The sequence below is a fragment of the Xiphophorus maculatus genome, chromosome 8 (assembly GCF_002775205.1).
Source record: "Xiphophorus maculatus strain JP 163 A chromosome 8, X_maculatus-5.0-male, whole genome shotgun sequence".
Lineage (NCBI taxonomy): Eukaryota > Metazoa > Chordata > Actinopteri > Cyprinodontiformes > Poeciliidae > Xiphophorus > Xiphophorus maculatus.
The window spans coordinates 20255614-20282936 of record NC_036450.1 but is presented as its reverse complement, the minus strand read 5'-3'; the positions used below and the strand labels follow the sequence as shown (position 1 = coordinate 20282936).

General features: G+C 37.8%; 1 protein-coding gene across 2 annotated transcripts in view; it reads right to left on the bottom strand.

Annotated features, from left to right (window-relative positions):
- Positions 1-27323, bottom strand: part of LOC102228704 (fibrinogen C domain-containing protein 1-like) — a 154074-nt gene that overhangs the window by 24693 nt on the left and 102058 nt on the right. For both annotated transcript variants that reach the window (XM_023338582.1, XM_023338583.1), the window contains one exon: positions 24079-24175. In XM_023338582.1, coding sequence (XP_023194350.1) covers positions 24079-24175 — 97 coding nt within the window. The remainder of the gene's footprint in view (positions 1-24078; positions 24176-27323) is intronic.

The following is a 27323-nucleotide window of genomic DNA, read 5'->3' as shown; positions in this document are numbered from 1 at the left end:
TTCATTCTTTAAAATAGTTTGACATTACTATTTTGCACAGGAGGGCTGGAGAAGAGGATATTTGTGGCTTGACCAGCGCACTATTTATACCAGAACCGTCCCTGTAACCAACATCAGTGTGTCAGACGCACCGAGAAGGAATCACTCATGAATAATTGAATGAATATGAATGGAGTATTGGAAGAGCTTAAACTGAAAACACTTGCACACGCTTTGAATAATAGATTACAGGGGATTGTAGTTTAAGTCTCTCTTTGTCATGTGGGATATGGTGTTAGATAGTATATTCCTGTGTTCTAAGACAGCTTGGGACACTGCCAATAAAAGCTAGCTCCCCTTCCACACTGTGGCTTGCACTGGGACATTAACTAACCTATAATGAGCAATTAATGCAAATGTGTAACCTCGCACCTGAAATGCCGGGTGCTAAATTGGAACAAATCTCCTAATTTTAAAATTTTAAATTGAATTATGATACAGGGGGGAAAAAAATAGAGCATAGTGGCTTGCAAATTAAATTTGAATCATCAAATATTCATATTCAGTAAATTTGTGTTTGTCACATGGAATCTCAATAAAATACATTAAAGTCCGTTGCTTCCAATATAAAAAAAGTGAATAAAGTTCATATGTCTAAGCACACTTTCCCAGGGTGGCAAATGTATCCTTTATGAAGTGTCTGTATGTAAAGAGTGTGAATGTCAAATTATTAGTAAAGGACAACGTTTCTTAGAGAGTGAGAGCAACAAAAACAGATTTGTAAAGGGATGTCTTGTTTGAAAGATACAAATGTGTTATTCAGAGATAACACAGAAGGCTACATAGGGAATAATATGTAGCACCCACACACCCCCATAAGTCAGTAACCTCAAACAGACATCATTTATCTAATGCAGCAAACACATATCGAATGCACATTGTCTCCCCCTTTTAACAAATTTTACCTTTTTTCTCCTAATGTTTTTAAGAAAAGAGGGGAGGACCCATGTAATGATAGCTCAGTATAGCCCCTTTCATCTGCAGCTTAATATTATGGCAGCATTTGTGTGAAGTGTAGTCACTAAACATTCTTAAAATTGTGCCCTGTGTTGTGGAAAGGAATTAAATACAGTGTTTGCAAATTGCCTGAATTGTACTGACTCATGAAGAAATGTTCCTGGATTGTAATTATGTTTGGGATGGGGGTGAGGAATCTGTAGGCTAGAAAGGAAGGAGGAAGAGAGGGTGTGTGTGTGTGTGTGTGTGTGGTGAGCACCCAAGGAGTGCATGCGTTAGTTACTAAGAAAGGCCTAATAAAAGTCAGGTGCTAGACGTCCAGAAGAAAAAGGCAATGCAAGGACCGTGCCCAGCTTTGGTTTTACAGCTTACATCTAAAACTCACCATATTAGAACAGATACAGTCTAGCAGTTTTATCTGTCTATTAATCATTCTATTAACATGTTCATTGTAAACAATTTTCTCTTTGGACTTTACTATGGAAATCGGCCACAAAATCTATATGTCCAGATGCACCTTTCATGGTATGAATAAAGGTAGTAGTAAGCATAAAACAAACAGTGGCAAAGTCCCAGGAAGTAAGGGACAAATTTCATTTGCTACTTCACATCAGGGGTGTGGGCTTCTGAAACATTTGGTGTCCCCTCTGGGATAAATTAAACATTTCTAAATTTGAAGTAAATTGATGTCCTGGCTGTTTTAATGGTTTTTTTTTCCTCCCTCATTTTAGAGGGAAATATCGTACTTGTGGTTTTGAATTAAGCATAAACGATAGAGTAAGATATAAAAGTAAAGGGAACAGAATATATATGATTAACCGTCCATATTATTATGGGTTATTACATGTCATGTTATGCAAGCTCCGTTATGTTCTATGAAGCTTTAAGCCACTCATAATTTGCCTAACGCAGAGTTTTTATGCATAATTTCCAAAAATAAATAACCCTTAGTAGAACAATGGGTTCTGTGAATACACTCAGGGATTGCCGGAGACGGATCAAAATAGGCAATTGTTGAGAATTATAATAATTGTGAGCTAAGCATAAAATGGTTTTGTGGAGACAGTGGACAAAGAACCCCGGAGGGTGTGTAGAGTTAAGTAGTTTTGTCTTGATGCTAGATAATTGTTTGTTATACTTGCAAGATTTTGCATAAAATACATTTTGACTTTGCAATTTGATGTTGTTAGAATAATTTTATTATCATTGTTACATTAGTAGTGTTACTAGGGTCATCTATTGGTTAAAGTGAACATGTGTGTGAGACAGAGCTAACCTTTCTTTAACCCTTAAAATTAGTTCTTTGAAGATGGTCTTCTGATGAGTTTTCCCTAGTCGTAAACCTGTGTTTGTTTATACTCTGTGCCCCCCTACGTAGCAATTCCTTAGTCGTAAATCTACCTTTTGTTATGTGTTAGTTCCTGAGTGACTGCTGATCTTATCAGCACCAGCCCCCTTTCTTTTGTTTTGTGTTAATAAAAGGCAAGTTCTACTGCAGAGCTTCAGAACACATGGTGAGCTGTTCAGAGGAGCAGTTCGCTGTGTCTTCTCCTTTTGCAAAAGCTTGGTTGAAAATTCAACGTTGTCTGTGGTTCTTTCTTTGTATTTTAGGTACACAAAAGTACCTATCAGATGCCTTGAAAGTGGCTTCAGTCTCTTTAGGAAGTTCCGATTCTTTCCGACATTATGCCGTCAGCACGTTTACAATGCTTGTCATTATCACATTTATAATAATTCTTAAGAGTGTTGGACTGAGAAGTGGTTCGTAGGAGAAGCTCAGGTAGCTCACAGTTCCGCCAGGTGTTTATATTTTGCTGCTACCGCTAGTCTGGAGGAGCTCTTTGGTGGAAAGTGTGTGGGGTGCTTCGTGAGGTTAAGGCTTCACTGGAGACTGAAGAAGGGTGGGACGATTTTTTTCTTTAGGACGTTTTGAGGGAAAATGCAAGTCTGATTTAGCATAGAAAGGTGACTCAGGTGTGGATTAGAGTTGGAAAGAAAACCAAAACATCTGCAGTACACGAAGAAAAACAATGGAAAAAAGAATGGAATAATACATAAGGTCCAAGGCCTAACCATACGAGATTGAAAACAAATGCAAAAAGCATGAAAACAACTCAAACAACATACTGCATCATATCTTGTTTAAGACAATGCCAAGCACAGAAAGAAACAAAAACAGTGAAGATATTGACAACCTTAAGATTCAAACAAGTAGGAAGAGGTTAGTAAGTGAACACCTAATACCTGCCAGTGTTGTATAGTAACGAAGTAAAAATACTTCACTACTTTACTTAAGTATATTTTGGAGTATGTTAAGAAGGAAAGTTATTAAGTTAGCTTAAATGTTTGGAAAAAGCATGGCTCTCCTTCCTCCTGTTAGCCGGGTCGCGAGCGGATCTCGTCACAGCCGGCAAGGAAACGGCAAGGCACGATGACGTCACAAAAATACAGAGTTTAATTCAATAGAAAACACCGTATGAATTTAACAAGAAACTTCAGAGTACACAGAAGTACATTCTTTACCTGAGACAAAAGAATTAAAAGAATAAGAACAAAGGCGCCTTTGGAGACAGCTGATGCTTAAAAGCAAAACAGGGCAGTTGTCTGAATTCTTATTACTGAGCATTCCCTTTTCTAGTGAAGGCGTTTCTCTTTGTTAATATATGCAAATAGGGCGTACCTCTGTTTTGACCAACCAAGAGCTACCTTGGCAAATACTTAGACCTTCCCCTGAGTTTTAATGACAAATATCAAGAGTCATTCTAGTTATTAAAGTTATAAGTTATTTTCACAAAACCTATCTTGCTCCTCTGCAGTCAGCCTCTCCAAAGATTTGAATCTTTACCTTATCACAAACAATAATGAGATAGAAGTCTTTTTCAACCTGTAAAACATAACATTCAAACCATTCCCTTTTGGGTTCCAATATTGTCATAGTTAGTACATTTTCAAATACATTTCCCTTTACTAAATTGGTATTTGTAGCTTAGGTAATATACTTTAATCTAACACACTATTGCTATTAATATTAAGAGGTATATCAGAAATTAAACTAAGTGTTTTCCAAGATTCCTAAGTTGTGGTCAACTCCAGATGCAACTCTGAGCTCCTGAGAAACCCCCGACCTCTGACCTGCGAGCCGGGGAAGATATTCTTTATGGCCTCCTAATTTAAAACCTTTCAAGAGCTTTGTGTTTTATGGCTGGTCTAAATTACAGCCTTGCCAAAAGAATGTTTATCTGTGAACTCCTGCCTTGCATCTGCTTTTGTCCAAATGGAATGTTGGTCTACTTATACGCACATGGCATTAGCTTAACTATATTAAACCATCAAAAATAGCCATGATTCCTTAACAAGTACTTCATACTTTCCTGGAGTATGAAAATTTTTGATGACTTTCACTTTTACTTCACTATATTTCCGAACTTAATTGCGTACTTTTACACCGATACATTTTCAATGTGTGGTTTAGTTACTTGTTACAAAAAAGCGAGAGAGAGAAACGCAAGTGTTTTGACCCCACCTACTGATTAGCAAGTAGCAAGCAGGCTACCGAACAAAGTCCGTAGCCTGCTTGCCTGGGCTTGTTCGTCACCTCCAATAGGATACACCTGTTTCGCTTCTCCCATTAAACACAAAGCAAGTCTCGCAATCAGCAGCAGACTGCAACTACGTCGGACACGGCTCCAGGGGAACCATCAGCTGGTGATGAGAGCCCATGGCCTTATTTAAACACAACACACTCTTTCGTGGGTGTTAAAGATTTTGTCGTACCACATGCAGTTTATGTTATTCCTGCCCGAAGATGTGGAAATTCTATCTTACAAAAACTCCCCGTCCAACTTGAAGAAACACATCGAGGTAATGTCTTATGAAATGGTTATAATCCTCCTGTTTCAGTAACTATAGCTTGGTCACTAGACACTACTGTATTGTGAAACGTTGACCATAAATGAACTTTGTTTGGCATTGTTTCAGTTCCACACGTGGTGTATTTAGCTTAGGCCTAATGTTGACTGTAGCAGGCTACCTAGACTCCTCTGTTCAAGGGGGACAGAAGCCATAGCGATAGCAATTTAGACTAAATTTAACGAATATAGGAAAGGCATGCAAGTTTAAAACCAGGTTTACAGATGCCAATAAGCTGCATTTCCCTCCCAATTCTTTTTTTCTTTTGCATAATGACCAGTTGTGTGCACCACCTACTGACTGTAGCATTGACTGATTCACTGATTTGTGAAGTAGAGTAATCGTAACAGCTCTTTTTCTTCATGTTGGCCGCATTTTCTGTACTATTTATTTTTCTCATTTTCAGCACTGACCTTACTTGAAGGGAAAACTTAAGGCTTACAAAAACTTTGTATTTTCTGTCCTGGAGGGTATACTAAGAAGCTGGTTCAGTTGTAAAGCAGGTTAAGTTAACCTTGTGCTATAGGTAAAGCACCTAATTTTCTTAACTAAATGATGCCTGCAGGTATATCTATTAGCAGGTTTAATTTTGCCTGCACTTGGTTGTGTACATTATTTTAAGTGTATTTGACAAGTTTACCAAAATATAAAAAATGTCATTCAAACTGCATTTGCTTTGTTTTACTTTTTACTTGTACTTTTCATTACATTACTTGAGTACATAAATTTTTAAAGTAATTTCCATACTTAAGTACAAGAAGTTTCAGATACTTTAAGACTTTAACTCAAGTAACATTTCAGTCAGTGACTTCGACTTTTACCAAAGTCATATTTTGGAGAGGTACTTATACTTTTACTTGACTCTGAGATTTCAGTACTTTATACAACACTGATACCTGTCTTATTGGATCGCATTGAATACAGTTTATATATATAAACCAAAAACTAATGACTTGTCTCTCACGGATAGCAGGAGAATTGAATAACAATTTCTACATTCTTTTGAATTTAATATTTGCCTCTGCAGGCAGAAAAGATCATCTGTCTAAATGGACAAATGGCAGTTTATATAAGACAGGAAAAATAAATATATGTTGAGTCGTTTTCACAGGAGTGAACTGTGAAGCAGAGACAAGGAAGTCTTTTCACAGCAATGTGATAGGCGTTTTTTTTCTTTTTTCTTTTTTAGAAACAATGCAGGCGACACATTCGGATGGATGGTGAAAGCCCGCCTGGTGGAATAATGAGGCTATTTATTACCACTAACAGGGTTCAGAGGTAGACTGAGCAGACCTTTCTGTAAATAGTAAACTGTCCTACAAGGTAGCAACCTGTGCAGACTTGACATTGTTATGCATGCATATTATGTGTCTTCATTTATGTGAGATTGGGAGGTAGGACATAAACAGAGTTTGGGCTTTCAACAGAAATTAATTGTTTTACTTTACAGAATGCATTCATGTTGCTTAACCTCAGGATTTTATTTTCATTCTTTCATCATGAATAAAGGGATAGTATTTCCTAAACTGAAATGAATTGCTATTCATTTCATATTTCCACTTGTAGAGATGGACATTGGACCAGTCCAGGGTGTAAAATGCGTCTCTACACTGCACATCACCCAAAGCAGACCATTCCATGGTGAAAACGTGGTGCTGGAAGCATCTTGCTGTGGGAGTTTTTTTTTTTTTTTTTTTTAGGTTTTAGACGATCAGGGTTGAAGGGAAGATGAATGGCGCTAAATTCAAGGTCACTGGGAAAGAAATCCTGTGAGAGGCTCCATAGGACTTCCAGCCGACAATGGCCTAAATAAAACCAGCCAGGGCCACGATGTTTATATCAAGGGATATTTGTGTTAGATCTTAAGCTACTTTGTAACAAAATAGGAGCAAAACTTCATTCCTCACAAGTGTTGAGCTGCAGAAGCGACAGCTCCAATTCCCACAAACTGACTGGACACAAACACACACCACACTTTTCGGAATACTTAAAAAAGCAATCGAGAAGAAAAACTTTCCTTGTGAAAAATATGTTAATGTGCATTGTTTAACATAACATATACTCAATATTTTTTTACAATTTCTTTAACTAAAATCCCAATAAAATACACACAAAAAATAGAAGCACTTAAGGCTATGAGTGAATCCGTTTCTCACTCACAGCTTCTCCGAACATTTTCCTCTGTGAACACAAGCGAGTCTTCACCGTATCAGTCAGCTTTTTCTTTTTCCATGCAACTCATCAATTTTCCTGTCCTCATTAGCTCTTCCTTCCTTTAGACATTTTTTTTTCCTTGACTAACACTCCTAATGTTTCAGTCTATAATATCCCTTCACAAACTGTACGAGCATGGAAATTGGCAAGCTCTGCAGTCGAATGCCTCGCCTTTAAATGAGGCAGAGGCCTCACCTATTTATTGAATAGGGGAGTAATGAATCTCCCAGAGTGCAGTCGATCAGCAATCCATCCTCTTCTGTCCACTAACCTGTAAGTGATAAGAGGTAGTGACCCTTAACCTTGCCGCTATCAGAAATACGCACGCTCCCTGAAGCGGAGAGAAGGCCGTGCAGTGGGAGATATAGGGTCAAGTCACATCTGCTGCAATTATTTTACATGCATTTTTCACTCTTCTTTTCAAAGCAAACTTACACATAGATGTGAAAAGGGCTGCTGCTTTTGGCTTTCCTTTTCCATTTTGGTCTTTGGCTTCCCATGAAGTAAGAGGTAGAGAAAAGGTTTAGCCTTATGAATAGTTTCAATGTGTTTGATCAAATGTTTATTTAAACTCTGGGCCTTTTCATTCCTTGCTGTGTGGCAGCTTCGCTTTGGCTTTCTTCATTCGTATGAAAATGAAATGCCCGCAGACAAACAAAATGGAAAAAAAAAAAAAGAAAAAAAAAACATCAAGAAAGACAGGCAAAATGAGCCATCATCCTCATAGAAATTGTGATGTTCTTTGGTTTGTGCTCTCTTTGTAGACATAGGCCTCTTTAGATTGCCCGGTGGGTGACAGGAATATAAATACGGGATTCAGAATGCCGCTCCGTGATGGAGCCAGGCTGTGGAGGATAAATGTGTGCAGGGATGTCTTTATGTATGGGTGTTTGAGGGAAAGGAAGAAGGGAAAAAGGTGGAATATTGCAATACGGTGAAGATGTGGACAGGGCTGTATTTTATGGCTGCATTGCAATATTTTATTTATTTTTTCAAAACCTTCCAACCAAAAACATCCTCTCGTGTAATTTGTTGATGCAGCGAATATATCTAGTTTCATTTGAGGAACATGCAGCCTCTAGTAATGATTAGATGAACTCCACGTGACTTATGATTATGGCACACATTAATGAAATCACAATGTTGGCCATAGAAGTGATGCGTTTAGATATGATTTCTGAAGATAATAAGTTCTCTTATTTTGATCTTTTGCGTTGAACAAGTCGAGCCGCTACAATGGGATGGATCCATAAATGTCAAAGTCTTGCAACAGGAAGTCTGGAAATTGATTAGGCCATTCTAACAAATATGAATACTCTCAAAGCTATTCTATGATAGTACTTCCTGTATGGTGTGCTGTTGGATGGGTGAACCAGCCTCAATCAGTTTTTTTTTCTTTTTCCAAGGACTGTCCTATATTTAGCGCCATCCATCTGTCCATGAACTCTGACTGGCTTCCCTGTCTCTGCTAAAAAATGGCAGTCACACAATATGATGCTGGCACCACTCCATGGTAATGAGGTAGCCCTTTTTTTCTGATAGAAGAAAAAGACAATAAGGTTACTAAAAAACAAAAAAATAAAATCACCACTGTTCTAGATAAATATTTTCATTAGTTTTGTTGCCTAAGATTAATCAGAAAGCAATAATCTTTTGTTCAAAACTTACGAGAAGTAAAAAATGCTGCTAGATCAGTAACCAGAGTTGCAGATTGGAGATGGTGATGGTGTCATAACACAAAAGAGACAAATATTTCTCAGCACTATGTGTACCACTAATTTCATGGATTTTCAACCATCAGACGGCCAAATTATTAGTTTGTGTTGGCCTGCTTCTGCCGTATTGGATGATATGATAAGTTCAGGGTGGCTTTGTGAGCTACAATTTTCCCATTCGGTGGGCGTACATGTTGTATTTCAACATCGGAACTGAAAAAGTCAAACTTCCGAGCACCAAAGGAATGCTCCATTGCTATCCTTTGCAAGCACTCGGTGACTGGGGTCATAAGAGGGTCTTTGTATTAGTTTGTCTTTACTTTCAAGCCTTAAAACTACTGTCACATTTGATGCGTTCCTGTTGCAAAACGTTTACACAGAAACTGGAGCAAAACGGGGTGGAGTTCGCAGTATTCTGCTGTGTCATGATGACCATACTTTTTAAGAGACCACCATCTCATTTTAGGAACTGAGATAACTATTAGCTGAATTAATGAGACAGCAAGTGTCACAGATGTGCTTTTGGAGTCATCATAATTGAAGTGTTTCAGTAGAAGTGGTAGGCAGGTGTTTGGAGGATGTTGTACTACTTTTTATGAACTTTTTCAACATGTCTCCCCCCCCGCCAAATAAAAATCTATAGCAGGCTAGTTTAATTGGTGATCACGTTAAATTCACGAGATGTCGATGTAAAAGCCTAACCCATTATTTTTCTATGGCATCATGTCTACCAACAGTATTAAAAAGAAAGCCTTATATCATGTATGTATATAAGCAACTTCATAGCTCCATTAGGTATTCAGCTGTGAGCTGATACATTTCCGAATCAGTTCATCATAGCAGAAAAAGCAGCTGTTATCAATGCTGGTTACTAAAAGTACTGCACAGCGAAACAATGCAAGCACTCTCTTTAAAGCCTTTCGGGATCCATTGCATCTCTAGCCTCAGTCCCATGGTATAGCTGTTTTTGGTGTGTGTTTGTGGGCAACCTGTTCTCGCCAAACTGAAGATGAATGGGCTCCCCTGCTGTGTGTGGCGCCTCTGCTTCCCTGAGTGCCGAGTAGCTCCACCGCCTGGGAGCTAATTGCCACAGACCCTGTGCTTTTTCACAGAACCAGGGAAAAAAAAAAAATCTGACATCAGAAAAAGGTTTAAGAGGAAAATAACAAAAAGACTAACATAAGGAGGAGGACAAGATGTAGGCTAATAGCGTTCTTGGTAATTGCATAGTGTGTTTGCTAATCACCAAGTGAATGTGTGTGTCAGATTGTTGGTCTAGTTTTTAGTTTCCCATTATTGTTGCTTTGTGCAGCTAAAAGTATCTTTTAGTAAACACGTCTACCTGCTTCACGTCCTCATTCTTTCCAGCCTGACCTCTTGAAGCGAGGCGACCGACACTTCTTTAGTACTGACGCAAACAACCAAGCATCTAAATTATAAGAATCCAACTGCCTGTTTTCTGTCTTCCTTTGCTAACGCTCTCATAGACGCACACCTCTATACAATCACTGAAAATGGCCTGTTCTTTTGTGGCTCATCTCCCTATAATCACACAAGCTTAGAAATCTCAGGGTGAGCTGAGAGTTCAATTACAGCACTCGCGTTGTTAAAGGTGAGCAGCATGTAAAGTGGTTAATGCTGTAATACTGAGCAAAATTCGGTGCAATTTTGGTGACAGACAGGCGAAAAGAAGAAGAAAAGGTCGTATATTTCTGTGTTCTCTCTAAGTGACGGCTGTGTTTCTTTTATGAGAAGGTTGGCTGAGGAATATTAGACCGAAATGAAGTACCGTACTTGACGGATACACAAGCACTTCCAGGCAGTGCGGCAAAGCCTTGCTGTACTATTCTCTCATGTGCACTGCAGGGAATCATCCCAGAAGAATATTAATCATTAGGGAATAGTTAAGGCGTGATTTTATTTTTGTGGTGCTGAAAGGTCAGACAGGATGCAAGCTGTTTACAACTAGACAAGATGTTGGATGCTGCAAAGTTATCAAGAATATATTGTCATTTCTTCAGTTGTTTTGTAGGTGGTTTTTATGCGCTTCATTCAGAGGGGGAGCTACTGAAAAGAATCTGTTCAAAAAGTCAAACGTTACCCAGGATTATGTATAATTTTTTTTACAATAGTATCTTACATTGCAAGTCTTGCATAAACCCAAACTTTAATCTGAGTAATTATATTTAGAGCTAATTATTTTCTAAAATCCCAGATGGCCCAATTGTTCTCATTCCTGATAATTCCCTTAACCCTCTGATGCATGACATACTGTATTGGCTATACAGTCTTCCATGAGTGGTTAAATGATTCAAAATAATGTTTAGTATGATACTTTCTGCTGTGTTTTATTTCACACAAGAATAATTTCATGTTTGAAATATTTTCATTTTTCACTTTTTTTAGAAGAAATTGTAGAACATTTGTGACGATTTGTAGAACATTTTTAAAATGAAATGACAACAGCAATGTTGGAACAATGTCAGCGTCCATTATGTGTGTGTGTGTGGGCAGGGGGAGGGGGAGTAGGGGATAGAAAGAGCATGTTTCTTGAAACTAGCAAGCTAACATTACTGTCTGTAATCTATTATGTTGTGTGTATCATGCATATGGGCGTGTGTATGCGTGCGCATTTATTTATCCATCCGTCCATCCATCCATCTTCTGTTTTACCCGGGGGGGTAGCCTAAGTAGGGAGGCCCACAGTTTGCTCTTCCCAGCCACTTGTTCCAGCTCCTCCGAGGGAATCCCAAGGCATTCCTAGGCTAGCTGAGAAACATAATCCCTCCAGCGTGTCCTGGGTCTTCCTCTGGGCCTCCTCCTGGTGGGATGTGCCCAGAACACCTCACCAGAGAGGCGACCAGGAGACATCCTAATCAGATGCCCGAACCACCTCATCTGGCTCTTCTCAACATGAAGGAGCAGCGGCTCTACTTTGAGTCCCTCCCAGATGACTGAGCTTCACTCTCTAAGGGACAGCGCAGAAACCCTAAAAAACTAACACTAATTTCAGCCGCTTGTATCCATAACCTCGTTCTTTTGGACATGACCGAAAGCTCAAGATCATAGATGAGGGTAGGAACTTCGACCGGTAAATCAAGAGCTTCGCTTTTTGGCTCAGCTCTCTCTTCACCTCGACAGACTGGTACATCGCCCGCTTCGCTGCAGACGCTGCACTGATCCGTCTGTCGATCTCCCGCTCCACTTTGGGTAGGATATCCTCCCCGACCCGGAGAAGGCACTCTATTCTTTTTCAGCTCATTTATTTATGCATTTATTTATATAGCTATGAGTTTTTATTTTATTTATTGAGATAATAAAAGAAAGAACCTTGAACACATTGATCAACAGGTTTTGCATGCCATTCAACACATTCTCTCTTTTAGTTTTCTCATCCAGGGTGTCAGACACACACACAAACAAATAATACACATGCACAATAAAGTATAGGCAGTAATGTTAGCTAGCTTGGTTAGATAAGTAGTGTTAGCTAACTTCAAAGAAGGCTAATAGGTTTATTTGTGACAATAGCGCTGTCACATACACTGAGGATCGACACACACACACCCGCACGCCCACACACACAGATTTGTGAGGTAAAAATAAAGATAATAATTAGATGTAAAAGTACTTGCTGTGTAAAATATTATTCAGGGGTGAGACTTAGGACTCAGTGTGTATGGTTCACAAAAAAACGTGTTCCTGACAGTCACAGCTGGTAAGAAACAGATTCCATTAAATTCCATAGGAAATGAATACGGGTCATTTTGGACCCACTTATGGAAAAATGGGGTAGTAATATAAAACATGCTATTTCTTAAAATGCGTGCAAGGTAAATTAAAAATTTTAATTGCATGATATCAGTAACATGTTTGTTGAGAAATACCTGGAATATGAAGTGATAAAAACTTTTCATTACAAAGATATTGCAAAAAGATGACCTCACAGGGTCCAAAAGGACCCACTTATGCATCAGAGGGTTAAAATAAACATAATTTATATGTAAGCACTATTTTTTAACTTGTATCTATGCACTTCTAAGGACTACATTACTATCGATGGAATATTTAGATTTAAAATGCAGTTCATGCAAGCAAGAGACATTTCTCAAAATCTTAAAACTGAATAAAATACTTCTCATTTCTATAACTGCATTCAAAACGTCAAGTGCAATTCTCAATAACTATTGGAAAAAATGTTTGTGGGAATCACGCCAATTAACCTTTCTTATTTTGAAGATGTATCTATGGTGATGAGCTCCAGGACTTTGAGGTTGAAAAGCCTCCTCATCAACATCCTTAATCTATAGATTCATCCATAGATTCTCTCTCAGATTCAAGTTAAGGCATTTCAAAATGTTACTTCTAGTTAAAAAAAACATGTTAAACTAAATATTACTTTGTCCTTAAACCCACACTTGGAAATTATTTATTTTTGCCTTATGACAGACCAAAAATGCCAGTAAAACAGATGAGGCCCCATGTTTATCTTGTCACCACAGAGAGATAAGTATAAAAATGGAAATAAAAAGAGATCTATAGACACCAGGTGGAGAGCTAAAGCCAAGAGTGGCATCTTGGTGTCACCAGGCCTCCATTCATCTACAGTCCATCAGGTTCTTTAGGTGGCATGTTATTGAAAAGCCTTTTCTGTCCTACCACAACAAATGTAAACATGGGATTCACTCTGCCATACATAAATCGCAAATCTACCAGGAATATTCCACCTGCACGTGAGCTTTCAAAGATCACATCAAGGCTGTAGAACAAAAGGAGTTAAGGCAATGAATGAACAGATGTTTGACATCTCTTTCTACTCCTGTAAAACAAAAAAAACCTGATATGTAAAGCTGCAATGTCTAAGCAGTTTCTGGCATGTTACTGTAGCACTCAACAATCACTTCTGCTCTGGGGAAAAGCTTTTCTGTGTCTTATTTGGAACTCTTGTTATAGAAAATGACAAAAGCTGAGAAAAAAAATAAAGGGGATGAAGCCCATTGCAGTTTACTTCACTTTTTGCTCCAGCCGCCTCAGGCTGCATCTATTTTTTGTTGTTGTTTTATTTCTTTAAAGGGAATTTAATTTTCAGCTCATGTCTTCTACAGCTGGCCTATTATACAGCTGAGTAATTATATTAGCAGCGTTTTCTAAGATTAAAACAATCCATATGGCCCCATGTGTCATCGTTTTGCCCTGCGAGATCTTGCAGTGAGCTTTCCAGTGAAAACATTACTGTGATGTGAAAAAAGGGATTAGATTATTCTCAGAAAAAGGGAATTATGTGGTATTTATTTCACCAGTAGAGTTTAGATCTTGCAAATACAGCAGAAGGACAGTGTGGGAGTGTTATATTGGTCCCCTTCCGTCAGTTAATCTGAATTATTTGCCAGAAGGTATTATTTAGGACACGTCTTACTAAGATGAATTATGTGTTTCCTGTAACAGCTCACTTGCTAGTCTTGGCACATTGGTGTGAATAAACAGCTGCTTTTTCATCTATTGGAAAATTTGCAAAGGAAATAAACTTTATTCCTCACAGTCCAAGTTAAAGGTATCTTTTCTATTTACTTCTGGAGCAGGTTTTTGTTTCCCCTCAAGTTGTAGATAATTATATTTAGTTAATAATGGACTCTCATTTAGCTCTCATCCCTGACACAGCAGTAAAGTACTTGGAGAAAGGACAGTAAGCTGTGTTTCATACAGCGTGACAAACTTTTGGGTTTCATTTAAACATTTGAGAGTAAAGTAATTATACAACTTCACTAATTATATATATATATATATATATATATATATATATATAATGTGAATCAGGTGTCTGAGTTTGACTGTGTTGTAGATTTGCTCTCGCCCTCATGTCAAATTACATATACAAGCAGGAATAATATACACTCAACCCACGCTAATTTTTGTCCTTAGACAAGTTGCGCCTAAAACAATCCAGGTTTATTCCTGGATTTTTTATTCTACTTTTCTTGACAGAATTAGTAGATTGGATTTAGCTTGTTTCTGACACAAAAACGTTTTAAACAGTACTTCCATTATAAATAGCTTAATGTCTAGAGATCATTCCAGAAACTTAATGTTAACCTGTTTAACTCATTCAAAGCCACTTTTGATGTGCATTGGGAATCATTGTTCTGTTTACACACCCAGCTGTGTCCACGTTACAATAATCCAGCTATGGATTTGAGTAAATTGAAGAATTTGGAGGTATCCCTCCCCACCTACTGTCCCGTCCACAAACTGAATAATAGAGAAAGCAATATAGAAAAATACAGTGGACCAGTGCTACTGGAAGTGAAACAGCTCCTCACCATTGTGTTGGTACAATGTTCTCAGCATTTACATTCTGGGGAAATCAGGAGAACCTGGACACTGATTGTCTTAAAACCGCTTGAGAAAAATGCCAGCGCAGTCAGCTGGAAGAGAAGGTCATTGAGGAAAGGTTATATGTCTGAGCAACTGAAAAGCAAGTCCTGCTGTCCTACACACAGGATTCACCACAGCCTGAAAAAGTGAAAATCTACACTAATAATTAAGGATGACCTTCCAGAAGCGGCACAAAAAAAAAAAAAAAACACCCTCTGCTCGTCCTCTTTACATAGCTTTAAGTGATTACACTTTCTTTATTTTTATTCTGTGCTGTGCATGGACTTGTGTTCCCATATCTGGGATCAGTTAGAAAAACAGCTTGAAGAATTAATGGAAGTTCCTGATCCAAAGCAGAAGTCTTACATGTGGGCTGAGGAAGGTCAAAGGATCTCTGCATGCAGCCTTGCTGTTGATGTCGATCATTTTTGAAGCACTGACTTATAAATACCGCAGCTTGTAATTTGTGCATTGTAGATCTTCATTATGCATAAGGAACAAGAAACTGACATGACAAGGAAATACTTGGCTCACTTTAAAATGAAGCTAAACAAAACAGACAAATTCACCTGCTGAGATGAAACTGTAATCTGCAATTTTTCTTTTTATCGTCAAGCCGAAGACATGACAGGCTCTGCAGGTTCCATCTTCAGCTCTCATCTCAGTGTTGTCTGGTTTTGCTTTGATTCTGTATTTAATGACCATAAGTGTTGCTAACAACATCAGTGCGTGACTCATTATCAGAGGGGGCATGTGTGCAAATCTAAAAGCTGCATTTGAACCGGTTCACACATCACACTGGATGTAGGTGCAATCTCCTTTTTTGATACTTGTTGGACTTTTTCCACATATTGGACGATAAAGGGTATTTCTATTCCATTTTATTTTATTTGGCTGCAGTAGTTTGTTGCATTTTTTGGGAACGTACAACAAAAAAATCCACTCTGCCTTTCAAAAATATTCATATCCTTTGATTTTCCTTGTAAATGTTAAATTACAACCACAAAGCTTAATGTATCTCATTGGGAATGTACTTGATTGACCACTACAAAGTAGTGCACTCTGGTAAACCGGAAATTTAATTATGTTTCGTTTTAAACATATTTGTAGTCGTCTTCCCTCAGGCAATAGCTTGCAGAACCAGATTTGGCAGCAGTAGAATCTAAGTGTTAACTTTTTTTGCTTTACAAAACAGCTCAAGTTCAGTCAGATTGGATGTAAAGCACGAACAGCAATTTTCAAGTCTTGTGACTGATTCTGAATTGAATTTTCTTCTACACTTTTACTTGACTATTGTAATGCAGGGATAGGCTAGTTGCAGTCTGGGGTGTATTTTGCTAGAAGTTGAACCTCTGTCTCAGTCTGACCAGCTTCTCTGTCTCTGTTGAAGAAAATTTCCCATACCACGATGCTACCACCGCCGTGTATCACTTTAAGGAGTGCATGCCACATATTTTGTATATAAACCAAAAAGACAAAGCCGCAATGACACCTCTAGCGTTATCGTCTCCCTCTTGATCAATTCCAAACTCTCCACACAAATCCACTACATACATTAAAATACATAATGCTTTTAAATGATCACAGAATTTAAATCAGTATCCAAGCAAAAAAAAAAAAAAAAAAAGGTTCCTCGCCACTTCTTTTTCTCCTCAGATTTTCATTTCAGGGCTATCAAGGACAATTTAAAGCAAAATAGAATTTCACTCAACTGAAGATCTGTGTGAAGTCAGCAGCCACTTTGTCACTGCAGGCCTAGGGCTTTTTGTGCTGAAGAGTCAGGGGAAGGCAGCTGAAATTGGAGGCTGCACAGGGAGTGGCTGGGGGGCAGCGATAGGTATGATTTCTGTTTTTCCTTTTGTGCTATTTCCCTTCCAGTGTGGCTGGATTTATTGTTATTCATCTCCATCTTTGGATATTAAAGATTCGCCTGATGAAGTTCTGTCTTTTTTGACTATAAAGCAACCTTATTCCTAAAATAGTCTTGGGGCTGAAAGAGTAGGGCTGATGAGGAGCTGAATGGAAGACAAAGCGCTTAGCATCCTTCAATACTTTGACAATGCAGTCCATTGTGGGATACTTAGAATACGGTGAGGATTCATGCAGACACTGGCGGAGGTTTATTCTGCTGAGTAAATAATGAGAGCATGGTTTGTGTTTTCTGATTCCATCCTCTGTGTCTGGGCAGCCAAGCAACCCAAACTGCCCAGGCATATAAACACAACCAGATTAAAGGTGAATATCTCCTTCAGTAAACAAAAAGGCTAAAGGAAACAGCTTGAAACTGAGAGCAACAGCTTTTATATCATATCATAACATCAACACGCTCCTACTTTCAGTGTCAGAAAGGCACATCCGTCTCCCATAATGTAAAATATATTAAAATATAAAGCCGAGAAGGCATAATAGAGTAAACACACTTTGCGAGATAACTGTGTCTACCGAGTAGAGTCAACCTTAATCAGGTGTGTTTATACTCACTGATGGAGCTTTAGATGTAAAGGCATATCTGTTCTGTTTGTTGTAATGCCTAACTCTGATGGTCCTGAGCAGCAAAAGTCAATGCACTTATGATACATACTACTAGAAATGTCCACAGTTCAAACACAGACGTCTGCAAACATTTCAGTTTTAGCACATGTAAGATTAGTTTAGGTGTTGTCTTTCAGGAATCAGAGATTGTTCTTGTCGCGGTGGAAATGAAACCATCTGAAGTCAGGAAAGCAAAATGGAAACATCATATAGTTCTAAGAACAGGTGAATTAAAGTGGTAGATACAATCTACAATTTGCATGAAAATAATTTACAGTACTTTGAAAATAATTAGTGGGCAGACAGCTTCATGAAGATAAAGAAACAGCAGACAGGTCAAGGAAAAAGTTGTGAAAAATACTAAAGTGGGGTTATGTTCTGAAACAATATGTTAAATTTTGAACATCTCACACACACCACTGTTCAACTTAAATAAAATTCACCAAGACACGGCTCACTACCTAAGGTACTTGGCAAGGACAGCATTACACACACAATGGTAGTAGAACAATGCAGTGAAGATGCTGAAGGTGATGGCGAGATGGACTGAGTTAAACACAAGACAAAACAGGAATCTGATATGACCCCTGAACATATCGCTGGGCTACAATGGAATCCTTTAGGTCAAATGTTGGCCACTCAAAGAACATTTAGAATCTGCACCAAGGATTTAAAACAATGCTGTTTGGAGACTAAATTCATCCGGTCTGTTTGAGTTTGAGCCACCACGCACAGAAGAATACACTAACATTTTAGGTTTATTATGTGCAAATTTGATAGAGACTTCCCCAAAGAATTTCAGCTGTAGCTGTGACAGAGTTGTCCTCCACCTCACAATTATATGCTAATTTATATTGATTTGTTATAAAACATCCCAGTTTTTCACAGTAAAATGCCGAAATGCTTTTACAATGGGCTTTTTCTGGGAGATACCAAAAAAACCCAAAAACCCCAAAATAGAAGCAAAGTATAAGAAAAAAGAAAAATATAGTGAGGGATATTAATGAATCTGGTTCTTGAGCTCACAAAACTGAATATGGCTCAAAGAAGTTAGACAATAGTAATTTATGGCAGAATTTCTCAAACTATTAGGTAAAAAGGCAATCAACCTCAGTTAAATAGGGATGTAATATAAAGTGTTACCCCTTAAATTTAGTAGAAATGCAAAGTTTGATTCACCTTTAATGAAGAGATTAATGAGTCTCTACAAAAAGCAAGACTTTTTTGTTCAAAAAGTGGTGAACAAGACCCCTGATAAAAAATGTCCTTGCAACAGATGAAACACCAGTAAAAAAAAAAACAACGCATGATAGAAACGCAGCAAAATTTGAAGAAAAACAAAAACATACAACTCACAAAGAAATGTCTGTGCACTGTAATACATAGGTGCGGCTTCCACCACAAACCAATTCTGCTTCTCTAGCAGGACACCTGGAAATCTAGGTTACCCTCCCTGGGATTAAATCAGACTAATTTAAACCCATATTACACATCGTGAAGCCAACAGCAGCCTTGGAAAAATGGTTGTTTAACAGCTTTTAAAGTGACAATAGAAATGCTGTGTCCCACTTCAGAGTGTCAGATGTTTTCTTCAGACAGGAGCATGCATTCAGTGTTTGTACTTATCTATGGAGCATGCCTATATCATATTCTTCTTTCTGTTTAGCTTCAGCAGTATTGCAAAAATTATTATTTTGAAAATGTTTTTGATGGAAAAAATGCATGTTAACATATGAGTTTTTGCATGAATTCAAAGATGACATACAAATAAACATAAAAGTAAAATTAAAAAAATTGAAAAACAAAATTATTACATATTCACAATCAATAACAGCAGACAAATGACAAGTTTGTGATGAAGTTATAGAGGAAAACTCAGAAACCATGTGATCAGTATGTACTTCCCTTCTTGCGGTTTCTGGTTTATATTCTTTTCTGGGATTTAGGAACAGATTTTTAGCTGAGTTTCAAACACACTATGTCTTTCGATTCCTCCAACGTGTTCGAGTTGACAGGTTTCCACCGCTCATGTGGGAGGCAGAAAAAAAAAAAAGCGTCACCCGTGGCTCTCTTCAGCATTCTTTGTGAGGGCAGGGGTCTCGACCAGAAAAGCAGAGTATGACACCGTCTGAGTAACAACCATGCTGTAATAAGAATTGATTTCCATTTAATGGACTAATAACAGTTTAATCCAGTGCTTCTTTGGCCTCCTCGCCTCTGCCTTGGTACTGCTGTGAAAACAGAAATGACTTTCACATTTGAGCAAAAAACTAGGCCATCTTTTCTGATCTCGGAGGAGGGGAAATTCTTCCTTTTCAATTAAACAGTAAATGCATAAAGTAGTTGAGCGCTTTGACATAGTCAGCTGAAGGACAGGCGTCTTGTTGCTTTTCTTTTTTCTTTTGCCTTTTGGTTGTAATGTTTCTCCCATCACGAATGGTAATACGTATCTGTATATTAGTAATTCACTAGATCCAACGAGAATCAGAGTAAACAGGATAATAAGGTAATGAGAAATGCGCTGTCCTTCAGAAACAGGTGATGACAAAAGTGGCCAATCTTGGTCAGGAGGAAGTTAACAGCAATGAATTTCTGCCTAGGCTGCAGGCAAGCATAAATCCATTTTTCATTTTTGCCCAAAGGGTAATCGATGATGGGGGTGACGAGACAACAGCACAACCTGAATGAGCAAGGGTACTCTGAAAGGTTCAAAGTAGCCTGCTGGCTCATTTAAATTCAGTCCGCTAAACCCAGAGCCTTCCACATTCCTACCGAGTTTCTACAGTGTACCACAGGGACAACTAGCTGGCACTTTAAACATGTTTTTTTATTATGGACTGCATATTGTAATAGCCCTCAGGTCAGCACAGAGTCATAGATCTCCATTAATTCATATAAACTCTGCAAACGCTGTAAACTATACAAGCAGTCCTACATCCACCAAGGACGTGTTTTGCAGGTGCTGTAGGTAACACTTTGCAGAATGAGATTACAGTAAGAATCTGGAGTTTGCTTTATTTACATAGCAAGAACAAAACCATTTCTAAGAATCAGGTTGAAATTTCACCGAGGTCTACAGGTGTGACACAAATGTAGTGCTGTTTTTTTTTTTTTTTTTTTTAAAGGTACAAATATTATTTACATTGTCGAATTACTAAATGTGAAAACCGGTATTCGCTGATTGTTTTCTTAGAGTTTCATTCATAGAGGATTTTACTGCCTCTAAAAACTTCTACACCAAACAGCGTTGTACTAATTCACAGAGAAGAACAAAAATTGGATTTTATTTCCGTACGGCTGATCCTACCCTGGTCCTGTGCAAAATAGGCTGATTAGGTCACAAGAAAATATTTCAATGCATGTGTGGTTATGTAATTTGTGACCTTTTAAAGCACCCATTTTGGTTGATTTGCTGATGAGGAGTGATTTAAGTACTTTAATTGGTCAGCTACTTAAGCAGAAAAGCAGTCACTGTACTTTGCAGGCCCATCCACACGAAAAAAGAAAACTGAATGCCCTTTGTTATATAAAAGTGTGTTTAAATCAAACAGGAATATATTAGGGGTTTAGTATGCTGTTGAGCTTAGTTGTTTTTTCTGATTTTGCTTATTATTTTATTATCACCCATCAGTTAACATGTCAAAATTATTGCTTTTTGTTAATATCTTTGCTTAACAGTGAGATAATCAACAGGTTCTTAGAGTTCATTAATATCATATATATTTACCAATTTATCTCTAAAAATAACAAGATATCAATTTCAAACCCACCCGCATTTTATGACTTCCAATTTTTTTTCTTCTTCTGAAGTGACAAGTGAATGGTACATAAATTACAAAAAAAAGCATGACAGCCTGCCAAGCTGCCAATTGACACTTATTAAGATCCATGGATTTATGCTAAAATAATATTTTGCATGTATGAAGGAGGGCTTTAATCTACAGAGCTAATGGGAGAGAACCTCAGTGATGCTGTGGTACGTCCATGACCTTGACCATGACCAACTGTGTGTTCGTCCTGAAATAGGCTTTTTCAAGCTCTAATTATTCTGCCAGTGTGAACTTGAGCGAACTACAAAGATGAAGACGGAAGGAAGTTGGTGATAAAGTAGCTCATTACTGCTCCACTGAAGCATCAATGCTGATCTGTGGCTGCTTTTTAGATTGGCAGTTACGTGTAAAAAGATATGAAATTGTTTCTGAATGGCGCTGTGGATTACTGACACTTTACTTTTTTTTTTTTTTCCTGTGAATGCTCCTTGAATATTTATCTTGTATAGAAGGAAGCTTTCTATATCCCATGAGATAAATTGCTTTTCTGGAAGTTTGTTTAAAGTGAGTCATGACAGGAAGGCACTTCATCAGCTTCGCCATAGCAGCTTCACTGTTTCAGCTAGCCATGAATTACGCAGCAGTCACAGTATGTGTGGCATGTGGTGAGTGGGCAGTCCACAGATTCTGGGATCAGGACTGCAAGAGTTGGTGTTTGACTATCATCATGTGATTAACATCCAAGAGATTCTCATCTGAAATCATTAAGATTGTTTCAGTACTTGTTAACTACAGTGGACAGTTAACCAATGCATTAGTGAAGTGATAATTAGCAATGTTGTGATGAGATGGAGCTAGTTTGATTGGTCACTGACACTGGAACTTCTGATGTTTGCTAATTGTGCACAATAACATTTTTGTTTTAAATATTAAAATAGAAACAATCCCGGTACAAATTTTAAAATGCATCAGAAGATCTAACTACTCTCATTTTAAAATGAACATTACAACAAGAAATGCTACATTTCCTATCAATAAGTAACTGTTTCAATGATTTCTACATATACTTGGACTCACTGTAATACTGAAGAACAAAATCCCTCTTCACTTTCTGTTTTCTTGCAGACAAGTAAAGGCATCTCTAATTATTTATAACTTCATCCACTTTGACAGACGCTTCAGCAAGATCTAACAAGAGCAGCCCCAAAGCAAGGTGCTGCAACCACCTTATTTATCACAATTTTCTGCATCACAAAAATGTTCATTTTACCAGGGACGTGCATTTCTGAAAGCTGTTGTATCTGCATCGACCCCCCGTAATGACACAATCTAACTTCAGTATTTTGAGTGAATCCATAAACACATTAGGCTTCCAAAAAATTGTTTTAAATGTCCAGTAGAGCATTAAAATATTGTCATGTTGTATTTGTTTGTATGTATTGTTGCTTTTGTTGAGTATGTCAAATCAAAGGTGCTTATAGACTTTGGAAACAAAAGCTGGTGCAAGCCTAGTTAGCTATTTCTTTCATTTTCATCCCCATAACCATTTAAATTATGAAATTCTGATCTCTATAATTTCAACCCAGACTGCAATCTTGAGCTACATGAATTGTTTTAAAGACATTTCATGTCTTTAAAGTTTTATTATTATATGTCTTATGCCCTTCTCGGATATCATGCATATATTTGATGATGAGACTAAGTACAGTGCATGTCATTTGTAATATGGAAGTCTGATTCAATTCACATGTCCAGAAGATACAAAACAGTGCAACACAAAATAATGCAGCTAGTGCTGAACTGTCTTGAACTAAGGTCCAGTAGCTGCTTTTATGAAACATCTACAAGTGCTGCATTACATAATGCCTATTCCCACCGAGTACAAACCTGCATCCGATTCAAAAAAGGACAATGATGGACACAAGTCCCGTCTTTGGAAAAATAAAATAAAATAAACCATTTATTGAGTGGTGAAAAGCTGAAGAATTTGGCTTTGGAAAAGCTCAATTTTACAGATGAAGGCATTCGTCTGTTGGCAGTTTCTCCTTGTCAAATTTCAGGACAAATGTAATGTGGTGCCAGCGAAATTATTAATCACTGAAATGTTTGTAACACTAAAAGAGGAAATCATTCTGAGGTGCATTTGGCATATGAAAAAAGAAAGAAAAAAAAAAAGCAAAACAAGAAGGCATAAATTTGTTGTACAGACATCTTGTATTTAATAGGTATCATGCTTATTAAAGCTGTTTCTAAAGTGGCTTTCCTTATTGACACAGTCTTAAAGGCACAATGAAATTATTGACGACAAGAATCTAAAAGAAATATTCTCTATCAACTATTTGTTTTATGTTGGATATTATTCTGTCTTGTCTTACTAACTTACTTTCTTCTCTCTCTCTGAGGTAGAGTGCTGCGCTTCTGCTGCCTGTCACTATAACGTCGTAGCTAAAGGTGCAGTGCATCCAACCTAATCCGACCTTTTGTGGTTTCACTTCACTTGAATTTGCAAGCCCCATTGCACATATGCGTTTTCTCACACAGTGCCAAAAAACACTAAATGATTCACTTACCTAGCCAGTGTTCTCCAGTGATTTTGCCAAATCCTTCACGGTATGACTCCCATCCCCTGAAGAAGTTAACCGAGCCGTCCTCCCTGCGCTGAATCACCTAAATGATCGAGACAGCAAGACGAGAGACAAAGAGGTCAGATGGCTTTTCATCTCACACAGAGCGCTTCATCATCCTTTATGATGAGTCATTCTCTGTCCCACTGATCGTCGCTAAGCTCAAGTAGAACTAAACTAAATGAACTCATAAATGCTTGCTCTTTCGCTAATGAATAATGCAAACGCTCTCTCCGCTAAAAAGGCAATTTGTTGGAAGCTAATAAAGGGAATCCATTAAATCTTGACTGACTTTGAAACAAATTGCCATAGAATCTGCATACTTTGTTGAGATCCCAGAACAGAGATTATATTCCTAAAACAATGATTCTGAACACGCAGACACACACACAAATACTTTAGAAGGAGGCAAGAAAAGTTGCAATTATAGGCAAATAGGAGATTTTGCTTTACCCTGTGCACATGCATCAGCGTCTCCTATTAAAATATCAACCAAAACTGCTGACGTGACAAGCTGATGAAAGGAAATGAGAAACATGTTCCTCAAGAGGAAAATGTATGAATATAACTGGGGAGCTACGATTAGAGGGGTGTGCAAATGTTTTAAAAGCAAACGAAATTCCTTGAGACGGCGCGTCTTCACCATGAATAATCCCCTAACATTCCAAAAAGTACCAGATGGCACATGCAGCCATTTTTCCTTTCAACATCTGCACCGACAAAGAAATCCAGCTGAGCGGCAGCAATTACCCACATTACCCCCTTATCCCACATAACAGCCTTTTTCTGAAATATGTTAATCATCATTTATCCACATCATCTTCATACGTGTAGCTTTTTTTTTGCCAACATGAAGGGTACGTAAATTTTGTATTATTTATATCACATCAAAAATGATTGTCTTCTACCCTTTATTGTTACACTGTCATTACAAATCTTGGAATTGGAACAAATGGGCATATACAGGCGACATCCTAGCATCTTGCCTTACTTCAGCTTGCTGGGCTTCTGAGGAAAACGCATCCTGTGTTTCTGGAAGTAGTGTGCATATCCATGTGCTTAGTATAAAAATGTACTGTGACTGAAGAGACTGAATACCTGAATTCAACTATATGGATGGGTGATCAAATACATTTGGTAATATAGTCTACATACACAATAACATCCACATACTACACCCCTTTTAGTGTGTGGATGAATTTTATTTGAAAACTGCACCTTGATCACATGTAGCCATGAACACATTTCTGATATAATGTTAGCTGTATATTTGAATTTGTAAACTTCACATTAATTGTTTGTTTTTCTGGAGCAGGAACCAACCAATTAACCAACCATTTTTCAGAATAATTTATACATTTTAAATGGGATTAAAATCAGAGCAACTCCAGGTATATATTTATCCAAATGTATCCATGCCAGAAATCGTTTTATGGGTATTTGGGATTATTTGCCTGTTTTCCTAACACAGCTGTACTGTTGTGGTGTAGCTGTTGGATTGGCAGTAACTTCAAAAAGTTTTGAGGAAGTGCATCCACCTCATTCACAGCACACAGTACTAATGGTAGCAAAACAGAATTGTTTTGTGCTTTCTAACCATTCTTCTTGGGGTTGTGACAAAATAATTTAGTCCTGTCCCCTTCCTGAGTCTGTATTTATAATTTTATTAAGTGCTGCTGGAAAAGGTTTTGCAATAAATCTACTCATGTACACCCCATCTTGTTTTTGTGATTGTAGGAGGCCACCAAGAGAAGAGAATAGCTCATATGTATAATTAAAAGCCTGAAATTAATATTACATTTGTACTTATGATACGTTTGTCTAAATCTCTGATAGAAACTGCAAGCAGGCTCTGGCTTAATCTTGTCCAACAGAACAAAAAGAAAGTAAGAGGAGGCAAAAAACAGAGCTATCTATCTAGCAGCGGACTTCAAATAACGTGGTGAATTTAAAGTGCAGTAACGTTACCATCCAGTCTGTCAGGATTCTTTTTTTTTTTTTTTTTTTGTTCACAGTTAAAACTCCTGAAAACTACGAGACAAGTTGGTCTTGGTGTGTTATATTGCTGCAGTTGAAGCTTAAGATTATAGACAACAAAGGAAACCTTGTGCAACCCTCAAAGATGCCACAGGGCTTTGTTAAAATAGCAGCGGTTCATGCATTGGGGTAAAACCAGGTTTTATTGACCTGTAAAGAATAGTCACTTGGCTTACAAAATTCATGTACCACCAATAAAACAACAAACAAAACCTTCTTCACAATGCCCTCACCGTAGCACACCGACTGCCCAGTCGCATTTCTCATTACTGTGAGGATATAACCTGAAGGACATCGCTCTTACGGTTGTATTGAATGGACTGTGTTTTATTGAGCATTTACTGTTCAGTGACGGTAAATGCTCATTTTAACATAGTTATCCTCACTTAAATAAGGTGCAACAAAGATTTTAAACTGAAAGAGGAGGTGAAATCAAAAGTTATAAGGCTTACAAAAAGGTTGTTTACATCCATTGGCATTTTGTTCTTTAAATTGCAATCAAACGCTATTATACAGCCCCCACTAATGAGGTTTGCAGTGGAATAGCTGCAGTGATGTCAATCCACCATTCCTTTGTTGTGGAAATCTCATGAGGGGGCCGAAGGTTAGCAAGCAGACATGAAGTCTAGCCCACCTGTTCCTTTTCACAGATTTATTGTGTCAAGTTTTTTTTTATTTTTATACACATGATTAAGTAGAAAGTAGGACTTCCCTAAAAAAGATGAGGCAACTTTTCTGCCTTCAAGCAACGGCCCTTCCTATCTTATCGTCGAATGGGCTGGCAGAGAAGAAAACTATTTTATAGTTAAAATGACATTTTCTTTCAATACATCTGTAACTATTAATGTCTCCACCTCCGGTTCTCAAAGTGTCAAGTTTAAGAGGCAAAATCATATAACGAGTCAGTGATCATATAAAAAGGAAATAATGTCACAGAACACTTTTGGAAGATGATCCTTTATTATATTGTGAGAGGAAAATACCTAGATACAACAGTGTGCATTGCACAAAAATGAGAACCTGCAGATCAGGAGTCAAATCTGCAAATTAGACGTAAAATAAAAGTCCTTACATTGGACTTAAGACTGGATACTCAGCCTAAAAATGAGCTCTGGGATTTGAGTGTCATAAATAATCTTTATCTCAACAAGCAA